This window comes from Prionailurus viverrinus, chromosome D1, assembly GCF_022837055.1.
Source record: "Prionailurus viverrinus isolate Anna chromosome D1, UM_Priviv_1.0, whole genome shotgun sequence".
NCBI classification, from domain to species: domain Eukaryota; kingdom Metazoa; phylum Chordata; class Mammalia; order Carnivora; family Felidae; genus Prionailurus; species Prionailurus viverrinus.
This window is the reverse complement of record NC_062570.1, coordinates 104,737,414-104,751,948: the sequence shown is the minus strand read 5'-3', so window position 1 is coordinate 104,751,948 and position 14,535 is coordinate 104,737,414. Positions and strand designations below refer to the sequence as shown.

The 14,535-nt window shown below is 37.2% G+C and overlaps 1 protein-coding gene across 1 annotated transcript; it reads left to right on the top strand.

Annotated features, from left to right (window-relative positions):
- The first annotated feature begins 2,062 nt into the window (after window positions 1-2,062).
- On the top strand, window positions 2,063-14,535 carry LOC125147054 (membrane-spanning 4-domains subfamily A member 3-like). Its single transcript, XM_047824014.1, has 7 exons — window positions 2,063-2,158; window positions 4,381-4,537; window positions 5,039-5,170; window positions 6,179-6,235; window positions 6,864-7,007; window positions 8,591-8,692; window positions 13,026-14,535. Exons 1-7 carry the CDS (start codon window positions 2,097-2,099, stop codon window positions 13,164-13,166), a joined length of 795 nt encoding a protein of 264 aa, XP_047679970.1. The 5' UTR covers window positions 2,063-2,096; the 3' UTR covers window positions 13,167-14,535.

The window sequence follows — 14,535 nt, the reverse complement described above, 5'->3', positions numbered from 1 at the left end:
CTTGCCATATGACCCTGGCTATGACTTCCAGTAGATGTTGAACAGGAGTGGTGAGCACATATACGCTAGTATTGGGGAATAAGTAGTCAGTATCTCACTGCTGGGTATGTTGTAACTGTAGGTTTTTGTATATGACTTTTTCCAGATAATGGGAATCCACATCTTTTCCTAGTTTTTTGAGAGGTTTTTCTTTATCATGAATAAATAAATTTCGTCAGACACGTTTCCTGTATATTGAGAAGATCACGTGGGTTTTTGTATGTATTCTGTCAATATGATGAATTGTACGCATTGGTTTTTTTGTTAAACCACTGTTGCCTTCCTGAAATAAACTCTGTTGGCTGTGGTGTGGTATCTTTTGATATACTTTTGGATTTGATGTGATAACATTTTGCTGTGGATTTCTGGACCTATGTTGAGAGTTATTGCCACATAGTTCTTATATATTTGTCTTGTTATGGTATTGGAACAATGTTGACCTCATAACATAGAAGGGATTACGTCCAACTTTTTTTCCCTTAAATATTTGGTAGAATTAGCGATATATGATGGAGTTGGTTTTGTTATTGTTGTTGTTGTAATGGTTTTTGTCTATACACTCAATTGTTTAATAGATATTAAACTAAGGAGATCATCTATTCCTGAGTCAATGTTCATAATTTGTGTCTTTCAAGTAATTATTCCATTTCCTTCAAGATATCAAATTTACTTCCTAAATTTATTCACAGTATTTCTTTATTATCCTTTGAATACCTCTGGATTCTGCAGTGATGTCCCTTCTTTTATTCCTTACATTGATAATTTTTGTCTTCTCTCTTTTTCCCTTGGTCAAGCTGAAGAAAGTTTAATAATTTTTGTTGATTTTTACTGTAATGTTACTGTAATACAGTTACATATTAATACTTTGCTTGGTATACTTGAGCCTGGCCATTGAAATAGATGATAGATAGGTAGATAGATAGATAGATAGATATAGCTAGCTAGATATAAATTTAAGTGTCATTGGAAATATAATTATTTTTTGTTTTTGCTTATGCTTATGTTTATTTTATTTTAGTGAAGTTAGAGTTAATAAGGTGCTAACACAAAGACCAAGAAAAGTTTGTTGAAAATGTGAATTTCCTAGAAATTGCTCCAAAGGAAAGAATTTTATTTAGTAAGTTAAAAGAAAAAATACAGTCTTTGTCAGATTAATGGAAAGAAATGCGAAGAAAGTGAGCACAAAAAAAAAAAACCTATAAATTGGTATTGAGGATTACGGTGCTAATGCTTGTAAAAAAATTTATTTATTTTTGAGAGAGAGACAGAACTCAAGTAGGGGAGGGAAGGAGAGAGAGGGAGACACAGAATCTGAAGCAGGCTCCAGGCTCTGAGCTGTCAGCACAGAGCCCGACATGGGGCTCAAACCCATGAACTGTGAGATCATGACCAGAGCCAAAGTCAGACACTTCATTGACTGGGCCACCAGGCACCCCACGGTGATAATGCTTCTAATTTTGAGCAACAAAACATGATTTATATCGATTTTATTGATGTACATCAAAACTGCTTATCTAGAGTTCTAGGTGTGGAAATATAGCAAATGAGGAAACACAGAGATCTGAGCATAGATTTCTCTCCCCTACATGTTGGCACAGTCTTTGATAGACATACAAGACACATAAGCTTAAGAAGACGACAGGCTCCCACATTTGCGTGGTGGAACAACACTAGGTAGGTAGAACTTTTTTTTCCCCCATTATCCAGAGCACCAGAAAGTACTTTTGTCTATGTTCTGAGAGAGAAAGCCGTGGAACCTGACAGAGACTGAACAGAATGTGGGCTCAAGGCAGAGACAGTTTTTCCTTTCTTTCCACTAGTAGATATTCAACGTCATATATTTTAGGAAATTTTTAAAGATAATGCAGAAAGTTTCAGTGACGTAGACACATCTGATCTTGTCTACATTCCTGTTTTCTGACTTTCTGATTATGCAAACAACTTTACCCATCAGCGGGTAGATAGTAAGGCTTAGCTTACCAAGGAAGTTTGTCTCCAGCCCTATTTTCTAGAAGACCCAGTGTAAGATACAGGGGAATAATTTGGTTAGAATTGTGATGCAGAAACTTTTCTGTCTACGATCTGCAAATGAAATTCAGAACATCAAGAATGGACATGGGTGAGTCAGCTAAGTTCATAATAATATTCTTAGAATCATGAGAGTTTTATAACTAATCTGGTAGAGACACGACGAGGAGGATTAGGTAGGTCTGAAGCTATATTAACTCATAAAGGGTCATTGGGCTTTGAAGTCAATTAAGGTGAGGACATTGTGGTAAACAAGGCTAATTTTTGTATTGTCGAGTAACCAAGAAATACTGCAACGTCATTCTCTAAGTAGGCAACAGAGGTGGAGAGCAACATTCGTTAGAAAGAGGATGGCTGTAAATGTGAAAGTCCTACTCAAAATATTGACCGTTTGGATGGTAGCTTCTAGGAGCACTAACAGGTTCAACTACAGGCTTACAATTTGATAGAATATTACAGATGATAATCACATAGCTGCAATAAAATATCATTAAAGGCACTAGTGAATAAAAATGTGCCCGGTATTATGGTCAGCATTTTTAATCTAAAAATACATACTTGTTGAGTGAATGGATGAATACATAGTGACATTTGCAGTGAGGAGTGATAGGGGATACTTTGGGGGGTCAATAGTGTGTTTCCCCCCCCAAAAAAGTTACGTTGGGAGCAATGGCTCCCTCAAACACTCAAACCTGTTACGTGTGGGCTTCGGGAGGCTAAAAAAAGGATGTGTTAGTTTGAGGCAGGCTTCGCCTAAAGAGCAGATCTTTACTTATCAGACCCATAGCTCTTTGGTCCCACATCTATAAATATGTCTGTGAATTTGGGCAAGTTATTCACCATCTTTAGGTATAAGGGTCACATTTTAAAAACATAGAATAACTGATTGATGAGATCCTCTCTATTTATGAAATATTAATGAACAAGATTCATCCACCAAAGAAATAGAAAAAAAAATCTCTCTCGTTTGCACTTCCAGTGTGGTCATACAAAATAAATTCCTTGCTTCAGCTCTTTAATGAAAAGCAACTATTGGGAATAGAAACATTGAATACTTATGATTAATCTTAAGTGTCCCATAGGAGTTCCATGTCATGATATCTTAATCTTTTCATGGAGACTGCAAAGAAATTTACACACTCAAAGAGTGTTGGAACTGATATACAATAACTCTTTTTTTTTAAAGACATTGAACATGGATCTCAAGAGCCAGAAACTATGTTTCCACTTTGATTCAGGAAATCTAAACATAAATAGCTATATAAAGGGTCTAATTCCATATCATTAGCATAATAGGAGGAGAAAACGTGAGAAGGAATTGTACAAATTGCAAGCAAAGCTAAACTGAAACCTAATAGGGAGAGTGATAGCATCACAAATACCAACGTAATAAGGAACAAAGTCTGCCCCTATTTCCCCAACTTAATTTAATGGTACAAAATAGTCCTAAAATTGATAGAGTAAATGATGATATAGAAATAAAAAGCGAATATTTGGTAAAAAAAAAAAAAAAGGTTCAAAATGAGTTAGTTTATGAAGGAAACCCCTCTTGGGTTTGTTCTACAATGGAAATCCATCATTGTTTTTGACGAGTACCAAAGCACACCCTAACTTCTTGAGAAGATAATACTAGAATTTATGCAATGTTACATCTCTGATGATACTAAAAAAATTGGATACATCATTTCCAGTGTCACACCTATGAAGCATAAGCATGATTATATTTTATGTTGACAAACCTAGGGTTTCAACTAAATACACCTCTCATTGCCACACAGTGATCAAAGTTAAGGTGGCTTTTACATAGTGTATCCCCGGGTCTCTCTTATAATTATGGATACCACTCCTATTCTCTTTCATTCCTAAGATTATCTTGGATTGGATGATAAGTTACATGATATATTTAATTCAATTAAAGGGAAATGTCTTTCATTCAAAACTCTTTGCGTTTAAATCTCAGGTGATTTTTACTCCACCAGGGATAAGGCTAAATAGATATATCACCATTCCCATTGGGGGTTCTTTTATACAAGTCTGTGGCCACATGCAATGTTAAAAAGAAAAAAAAAATCTTGGAGGCTATCTTACAGTTACATAGGATTTGGTATTTCCCAACCTCTGTCATGTCTCTCCATGCTGACCACATCAGTGATATCAGAGTCAGCAGCATGGACACACAAGCATCACTTGGCCAATGCCTTCCCTTCATACGATAAAGACTTCAGATAAAAGAAGCCCAGTATCTACTTCCATTATAATAAGATTAACAGTATGGGGCATATGACGGTGCATATCTGATGCCATCTATTACAGAATGAGCAAAATTTCGGATTCTGATGGGAAGACTGTGGACATTCCTCCAAACCCAAACCAAAGTACCCCATTAGGAAAGACTGAAAAGCCTGATACCCTGAAACATTTACTCGACAAGCTGCAGAAATTCCTGAAGGGGAATCTAAAAGCTCTGGGGGTAAGTAAGTAAACGCTATAAAGAATTTTGAACCAGAAGCTGGGGCATATCCTGAGGGTAGAGGGTTATTCTGGCTAATTATCCTGACATAGAGGCATCAGGTTATTATCTGTGCAACCATTCTGTGGTGTGGAAGAAAGACACTTCAATTAAAAGCAAAGGACCACATTTGTAGGAGGATGGGAGGGATGCATTAAGAGGAGACTGTAGAAGTCCTAATCTCTTAGATGAGCCTAATAGTGACTATGTCTTATTGGAGCAAGGTTGACCCCCATGGGCAGACCTCTGGGAAAAAATAAAAAGCAGACTCTCCAGGAACTGACTCTTAGTAGATCTTTTCATAATATTCAAGGGATTCAAACCTTGAAAATGGGTGACCATGGTGTTTGGACCGAGTGCTTCTCTCTCTCCTGAGAAATGCTCACCATTGTCTTTAAGACATTGTTTTTGTTTTGTTAATTTGAATGGTTGGTAATTTGGTTTGTTTTGTCTCTTACCCAGGTGGCTCAGATTATGATTGGTGTGAAATGCATCTTTTATGGGATAATTGGATTTTTTGCTTTTGATTCTGAAATGTACCCAACTGTTTTCTTCTCAATTTACACAGGCTTCCCTTTATGGGGGGCATTGTCTGTGAGTATCTCACTTATATCTCAAATTATTATTATTTAATCCGTTATTCATTCATTCATCAACTCAACACACAATTTTTGTGACATCTTGCCAATTCTAGAGTACTTGCAATGACAGTTAAGATTTAACTTTCAACCTGAACTTTATTTTACATTTTTTTATTTTTGAGAGAGAGAGAGAGAGAGAGAGAGAAACAAAGTGTGTGAGCAGGGGAGGGGCAGAGAGGGAAGGAGACATAGAATCTGAAGCAGGCTCCAGGCTCTGAGCTGTCAGCACAGAGCCTGATGGGGGGTGGGGGGGTGGGCTCCAACTTGAAGACCTGACTGTGAGATCATGACCAGAGCTGAAGCCCGATGCTTAACTGACTGAGCCACCCAGGCGCCCCTCCCAACCTGAACTTTAATATATATTCTAATATAATAATACCCTTAAGTTCTATTCATTGCTGTATAGCCTGAAGCTATTCAGTAACGATCTTGCCATTTGGCTGAGAAGAAAATCCTGGGTTTGACACATGGGAGAAGTATCTCTGAAATGTAATAATATTTGGATTAGAGAATTTGCTGGGTGGGAAGGGTAAGCAGGTGTTACTCTTCTTAAGTCATCACCCTTCTTGGCCAAATACATTGAGAAAAGTGCCATGTAATTTGAGTTCACATGTTCCCTTTTCTGCACCCCAAAGTGTGTCTTTGAGTTATATTTATTTATTTTGTTCTCTCCACATGGAATAAGTCGTTTCGCCCTGTGGTTTTTATGTCCACTTCTCTGATTTAGCTAAAGGAATTTTACTGGTCAGAAGAATAAATTATAACTATGGTACTTTAATTGTATGGTGCACACACTTTAATCATCTGCTTTCCTCTGAGTTCTGAAGGGATGGCCCTGGCAGGTGGGAGGTGGGGGGTGGGGGTATTAGATATGAAGAAAGATATGCATCTGGAAACAGGGTGGAAAGGTGACTTGGAAGAAGCCACTGGTCTGTAGATACCTTTCTTATCTTCTAAACAGTTTATCATGTCTGGATCTCTGACTGTTGTGTCTGCCAAGAAGCAAACAAAATCACTGGTAAGCTAACAACCTTCCCCTTCGTCATTCAGGGAGAAAATGAGCACTTATAACACTCTGAGTTTCCCACGTGAAGCCCAATCACCCGGGGGATTCATTATTTTGTAGTACGTTTCATCGTGTAACTGTCCCTTTGGCCCAATGAATCACGTGACCATCTTATGTCTAGACACAGACAGGCTGGATCTCCCTGGATTTTAGAATTCTGATCCCCATATCTCGTCACTATAAGAAGAGTGAGTAAAGATTTATGTAGCTATTCAAGCCTCGTTATGGTAATGGGGTGGGTTGACGTTAAATAAAGAGAAAAACATGGCTTAGGCTTGAGCATAAGCCTAAGGAGGAGGGAGGAGCTAATAGGAGGAGAAAACAAGAGACGCTGACAAAAATGTACATAATATTTTTATCCTATCCATGGTATGTGTTCATGAAAGATCAATCTTCTCTAACTCTTCTTCTCGCAATTGTGATTTATCATTGAACCAAATTGGCACTATAAGGATGATGAATGCCTGTAGATCTCATGGATAAGTCAATGAAATCAGAATTCTCTCCCCAGCATGTAGGGTCTAGAAACCCCTGGTCCTTAACTTATAAGCTAGTTACGTCTTTTTTTTTTTTTTTCCAGCTGAGGAAGAATATAGGTGCTAACACTCTTAGTACATTGGTCTCGATTGTTGGGATCTGTATTCTGTCATATAATTTAACAAAAAATTTCCGCTATGATTGCAAGAAGGAAACTCTGTGTTTGGGCATCAAATCAATTGCAATTGTAAGTATTATCCCCCTGAATTCGGAGAAGACTGAATGCTTATCTGAGCATGATGAAAATGAGACCTGATCATTGGTATATTGCAAGAACATGACAAAAATTCTTGCTTCCAGAGTCCTTCCAAATGCCTCTCTACAGGTGCAACAATTAGAAAGAGAAAAGAACTATTTCTTTTCAATGGCAGAGAGCCCCAATTCTGTGGTCTAAATTTTATTTTTTCCTGGAAAAACTAGAAAAAATAGTTGGGGAAATTTTTACTTTATCCTTTATTTTTTAAAATTATTTCCTATTATAATATTCATCACTGCTAGGATTGTAAAAATAAGTTATTACCCAAAGCTACCTGGAGAATGAATGTTTATTCTGACTTGCCACTATTTGAGCGTAATCCTTTTTTTTTTTTTTTTTTTTTTTTTTTTGCAATAAAGCCATGTGAAAGAAATGCAGACAAATGGTCTGAAATAGAGGAGAGAAAGAAATCAGGAAGAAACCAGTAAAAGAAACCAGGAACATTGGAGTGTGGGAAGACACATTTTACTTATGAGGACAATGACAAAAATTTTCACAACTGTTATTTAATTTTTACCCTAAAGCGTGTTCCAAATTTAGGAGACATTCTGGGTTTTTTTTTAAATTTTTTTTAATGTTTATTTCTTATTGAGAGACAGAGAGACACAAAGCATGAGCAGGGGAGGGGTAGAGAGAGGGGGAGACACAGAATCCGAAGTAGGCTCCAGGCTCTGAGCTGTCAGCACGGAGCCCAACGCAGGGCTCGAACTCACAAACTGTGAGATCATGACCTGAGCCAAAGTCAGTCACCTAACCAACTGAGCCACCCAGGCACCCCGGAGACATTCTGGTTTTAATTAGAATTGAGTCCAGTGGAAAACTGGGAAATTTTAGTATTTCACTGGGGAGATCTGAACCCTTACCATTTCTGCCCTGTTTATTGAGAAAAGTCAGCTTTGCAAGCGTTGGCAACATTTCTGATCTCCATGACTAACAATAACTTCAACAGTAATATTACTAATAACCCACCCTACCACCAATAATAATAATAATTTTAATAAAAATCAAAAGTGGAGGGGGCGCCTGGGTGGCGCAGTTGGTTGGGCGTCCGACTTCAGCCAGGTCACGATCTCGCCGTCCGGGAGTTCGAGCCCCGCGTCGGGCTCTGGGCTGATGGCTCAGAGCCTGGAGCCTGTTTCCGATTCTGTGTCTCCCTCTCTCTCTGCCCCTCCCCCGTTCATGCTCTGTCTCTCTGTCCCAAAAATAAATAAACGTTGAAAAAAAAAATTTTTTTTTAAAATCAAAAGTGGAGTAGTTATTGTGAATTCTATAATGTCATCAAGTTTTACTTCCCATCTTGTATTAGTATGTTCAAGAATGTTTAATATCATCTCTAACTCTTGCTTTTCTGTAACAGCACATAGATTTCTGGGTTCAGACCCAACTTCATTGCACCATTTTGTATAATGTGATGTGTCCCCTTTTGACGGCCTGATGTGGGGCTCTGACATAAAACTTTCTAAACTATCATCAAAGTGGAAGGTAATGCATGACATTTTATTTTCTTTTAACAGGGACTTGTGATTGTCCTGATGATCCTAACTTGTCTGCAAATTTTAATTTCACTCCCTCTCTCCATGCTCATCTATAATGTGGATGACAGGAATATTCACTGGGTATGTACAATTCTTAGAAGAAAGAGGATGATTTCAACTATTTCGTTAAACAATGTGGTCGATGACTCTTTTCACCGTTGGTAAAATGAACAAAAGCATAAACTAGAAGTGATTCTGTGGACAACCTGGAGGCTACTAGCTGTGTGTTGAGCACACTTGGAATACACAGTGTGCAATTCTCTATTCCATACGGAAACTCTCACCCATGGGTATCTATCCATGACTTCAAACATCTGTCCATCCATCCATCCATCCATCCATCTATTAATTTACTATATGAAGTACACTCTTTAGTGTGATGAATGTGCAACGTATATATCATCCAAAAATAATAAAATCAAGGTATAACTAATTTAAAAGCCTGAAAGAGATGAAATATATTATTGCAGGTATATAAAGTTGACAATACAGCTGACTGGAAACACAGATATAGTTAGAATTTTATGTTTTATTATTACAGGTAACAGACGTAGGTAACAGAGCTAGTAGCATACTTTTCTCAACCTCATTACCTGGTTCTTTTTTGTGTGTTGAAATTATTGCCACACTGTGTGTCAATTAGGGTTAATTCAGACAGAAAATGGAAAGGTTTCTGGTATTGAAATCCCCCTCATTTCAAGCGTATAACATTATCACAAGCAATTGGATTACATGAGTCTAAGGGTTGGTAAGCAAGTCTGAATTCCTCAGGGCAGGCAGTCAGGAAAGGAAGGCCATAGATGGGATGGACCCACGGGCACGGCAAAGGTAGATCAGAAGTCCCAGTGGACCTGAGTGGATTCTTTACTCAGAATCCAGTCATCTCATAAGGCTGAAGTCCATGTACTGGATGCCTGGACTCCTGGAAAGTCTGGGGATGGTCTGATAGTTCTCTGCTGTTGTTGGCAGAATCCAGTGGCCTGTGTTATGGAACTGGGATTGTTGGCCAGGAGTCATTCATGCTCAGCTCCTAGAAGCTGCTCTTGGATCTGTTCAAGAGGTTCCCTCCATTTCAGTAACAGAGAGCTTCCTCTTTGTCAAGCAGTTCTAATGCTTTGAAATCACTCTGACTTCCTTTTCTACCATCCAGAGAACACTCTGCCTTGAAAAGACTCCTATACTTAGATTAGGCTCATCCGGATAACGTTCTGTTTTGTTTTGTTTTTCTGCCATATGATATAACACAATCACGGAAATGACACCATAATATTCTGCCCACCACAGAATACTTGTGCAGCACCCAATGAGAAAAGACACAGAGAAGGGGAAGACATATTTTTTCTTGTAAGGCCATGGATCTGAAGGAAAATGCGGATCTTCTCTCACATTACACTGGACAACATGTGTTGCATGACCACACTGAGCTGTAATGGAGGCCACAGAGTTCCATTAGGCTCAAATCTAGCTCAAATATACAGAATTTCTATTCTTAAAGGAAGATGAGGAACATTCTCAATCACATTCTTCTCTATAGGCACCAAATAGACACATTCTACCTTCTTCCCCACACCTAAAATACAACTCACCAGCTCACAAAGGACAATAATCCAAACCATTTGTTGCTCTGGAGTTACTGTATCTTTGTAGTTCTCTACAACAAAAACAGAAGTAGTTCATTGCAGTGAGGGCTGAAAGATTATTTGCCCTATTTCTACTTACATTATATAAATGTGGACTTGGCCAAAGATAATGATAAAACTTCAACCTGGAGATAAAAAGAGAAATGTGAAATCACTGATCTATGGCAATTACAATATGTTCTAAGGCAGGAATTATGGAGACACCCTGCCCCCCAAAAGCCATAAAATACTTAAGTTATGTCATAGTTCCCTTCTCAGGGAGGTATTAACTTATCCATTTTCCTTTCTGGCTCTTTGTATGCTAATTTTAATGGCCCTCTCTAGAGTAGACATTGGAGAGTATGCTCTTTTTAGGTATTCTTAGATATTTCTCAGTATTTGCATCTACTCTCTACTAGTATACATGGCTTTTATATGTCAAATATTCTCTGGCTACTGTAAGTCAGGTTTTTGCCTTCTATGACAACATAGTTTCACCAAAAACAGGGATGGAAAGGTAGATTCTTTATTGTCAAAATGTGGCTTTCACCTCTGGATCCACGAAGGACCTCCTGCTATGACATCCACATCCCAATCAGCAGAAAGGAAAAGGGAAATGAGAATACATACCCTTCTTCTTAAGTGTGTAACTCCAAAGTGAGATTTACTACTTATTCTCACATTTTGTCCGCTAGTACATAAATATTTTCCCATACTTAGCCGCAAGAGAGCCTAGGAAATATAGTCCCAATTTTATCTCCATTTTCCAGTTTAGAAACAGGTTATATTGTTAAGAGAAGAAGGAAAATGTCAGCAACAGCTCTATGGGTTAAGCATTATTTAAAAATTATGAAAACACAATAACCATCCTTTATTTATAAAACCTTATATTATTTTCTCTCATCAAATAAGCATTCATTATAAGAGACAGACATCAAATCACAAATACAAAATACAAAAATACTTAAAATTTTCTATGCGTAATCACACAAAACATGTTCAGACACTCAAAAACTTATGTTCTATTAGCAACTCATTATTTTCCAGCCCATCAGCAATGCATCACATGTAATGTCCCAATATTAGCTGGGTTGGCATTCTTCATACCAAAATGATTAAAGAAGGCCCTACTATCTCTCCCTATTTCTGTTGTTCAAGAATGATTTTAATGGATATGTTTATAGTTTCCTTTATCTTCCTCAAAACTAAATACTAGTAACCCAAGTAGATTGATACTCACCTGTCTTAATATCTGGAAAAAATTAACCATTGGGTCGGTTTTTTTTCAAGTTGCATTTAAATCATAGTTCATTAACATACAGTGTAATATCAGCGTCAGGTTAAAATATACAGTGATTCATTGCTAACATACAACACTCAGTGATCATCATGACAAGTACATTCCTTAATCCCCATCAACTATTCCACCCATCCTCCTTCGACCTTCCCTCTAGTAACCCTCAGTTTGTTCTCTATAGTTAAGAGTCTGTTCCTTGGTTTGCCTCTCTTTCTTTTTCCCTTGCTCATTTGTTTTGTTTCTTAAATTCCACATGTGAGTGAAATCATATGGTATTAGTCTTTCTCAGACTAACTTATTTCACTTAGCAAAATACTCTCCAGCTCCACCCACGTTTTTACAAATGGCAAGATTCCATTCTTTTTTATGGCTGAGTAATATTCCATTGTGTATATATACCATACCTCCTTTATCCATTCATCAGTGGGTGGACACTTGAACTGTTTCCACAATTTAGCTATTGCAGATAGTGCTGTTATAAACATTGGAATGCATGTGTCCCTTTGAATTCGTATTTTTGTATCCTGTGAGTAAATACCTACTAGTGCAACTGCTGGATTGTAAGGTAGTTCTATTTTTAACTTTTTGAGGAAACTCCATACTGTTTTGCAGAGTTACTGCACCAGTTTGCATTTCCACCAACAGTGCAGGAGGGTTCCTCTTTCTCCCCATCCTCATCAACACCTGTTGTTTCTTGTGTTGTTGATTTTAGTCATTCTGACTGGGGTAAGGTGATATCTCATTGTAGTTTTGATTTGCATTTCCCTGATGATCAGTGATGCTGAGCATCTTTTCATGTGTCTGTTGGCCATCTGGATACCTTCTTTGGAAAAATGCCTATTCAAGACTTCTTCCCATTTTTTAATTAGATTATTTATTTTTCGAGTGTTGAGTTTGATAAATTCTTTATAGATTTTGGATACTAACTCTTTATCAGATATGTAGTTTGCAAATATCTTCTCCCATTCCATAGATTGCTTTTTAGTTTTGTTGATTGTTTCCTTCACTCAGAAGCTTTTTATTTTAGTAAAGTCCCAATAGTTTATTTTTGCTTTTGTTTCTCTCACCTCAGGAGAAATATTTAGAAACAAATTGCTACAGACGATGTCAAAGAGGTTACTGCCTGTGTTCTTCTCCAGGATTTTTATGGTTTCATGCCTCATATTTAGGTCTTTTATCCATTTTGAATTTATTTTTGTGTGTGGTGTAAGAAAGTGGTCCAGGTTTATTCTTCTGCATGTTGATGTCCAGTTTTCCCAACACCATTTGTTGAATCATTGGGTAGTTTTAGTCATGATTGAAACTGAACTCACCCTCTACCTTTTTTGGAGAGCAGCCATTAAGTTCCTCTGGCCCCAAATCCACACAATTAATCTTTAGAGTAAGAGAGCATATATTTGGAGACAAATCATTGAGGACTTAGATTATATTATTCTTTATGGCTTATTTTACAGACTTTACAGGTTATTTTACGGATTATTCTTTGACTTCTTTACAGATTTCTGTATTTTTTTGCTGGAAATCACCTTCTGAAAGTCCTTATCAAGACTTGTTGCCTCAAACTTCAATCTATCAAGAACTTGAATGTAAAGAAGAAACACCTTCATGTTATCCCACAGATACTAGTAAACAAATATGAAGCTATACTTCTGTATTTTGGATCCACAGTGATAGCAAGAAGATCATACTGTGACCACTGAGGCATAAATATACACGTGTGAGAATACAACTGTGTGGTTCAAAGTCATAAAGACAGCAACTAGCATCTATAGCATCAAGAATTTGGTTGTCACTATTCTTTTGGTTGGATGTTATCACAGGCTAGGTGTATGCTCTGTAACAAAACTTAACTTTGAAATATTGGTGGCTTAACACATCAGAAGTTCATTTACTGCATACTTTACATGTTCATTGTTAGTTGGCTGTTTAGACCCACACTGATATGGGTTCTGCAAAATAGAATAATATCTCAAAAAGTTTTTTTTTATTTTGCCGAGGTAGGGAAAAAAAAGTTAGAAGTTGGACCTCTGGCAATGAGATACTTTGGTGGAGAAGCATGTGTCATTCTGGCCACAGCTCATTAAATGGTGACCTTCCCAGTGCTGTGTGGGAGACAGGAAATGTAGAGGGACAGAAAATATCAGTGGATAATATTATCTCCACCCCAGTGTTCTTCATCAGCCAGGATCTATTTTCTGAGATCACAATTCATTTTCCTTATTCATTCATTACTACATGTTAGAAAAAAATCTCAATTCCTCCAACTCTCAAATGTATGAACATAAAGCTCCATTCCTTTCTTCAAGCTCTGAAGTTTAACCTTTCTTTGATGAAGCACAGTGAAGTCAATGGAGACTTTCCTGGACCAGTCGTGAACACTTTGCATGAAGTCTTTGGTCCGTCATTTTTACACTCTGTGACTTTGGATGTGTTTCTTTCCTGACTAAACATCAGTTTCCTTATCTTTCAAATGGCCTCACTTGTGCTTAGTTCCGATTGGGATATACATCAAGGAAAAGAGTAAATATACGCAAAAAATACTTTTAATCATACAAAATACTATAGATTATACTATTTCATTGGTCTAGTGTTAGGTTAATTATATTGCATCATTCAGAGTACATTATGCTTTTGTGATGATATTTTACATATGTAAGCTTATATATAAAAGTTTGTGTTGCTTCGTTGGCTCACTGACAATCCAAGTGTTACCCATTCCCCTAGAATATCCAACCAGAATGTTTCAAAGTCTAGTAAAATTAATAGTGTGTCCATGAGATCCAACAATTCCATTCCTGTTCTATACAGTATCATAGCTACTACACACGTATGGCAATTAAAATTTAAGTTCTTTAAAATGAAAAAAAGATTCAAAGCCCATTTTCTTAGTGTCACTATCCATGTTACAAGCGTTCAATGGCCACTTGTAGCTAGTCCAAAATATATGAGGGAAAGGGCTGATAAAACTAAAAGGAGAAATCGACAAATATCCTATTATATTTGGAGAC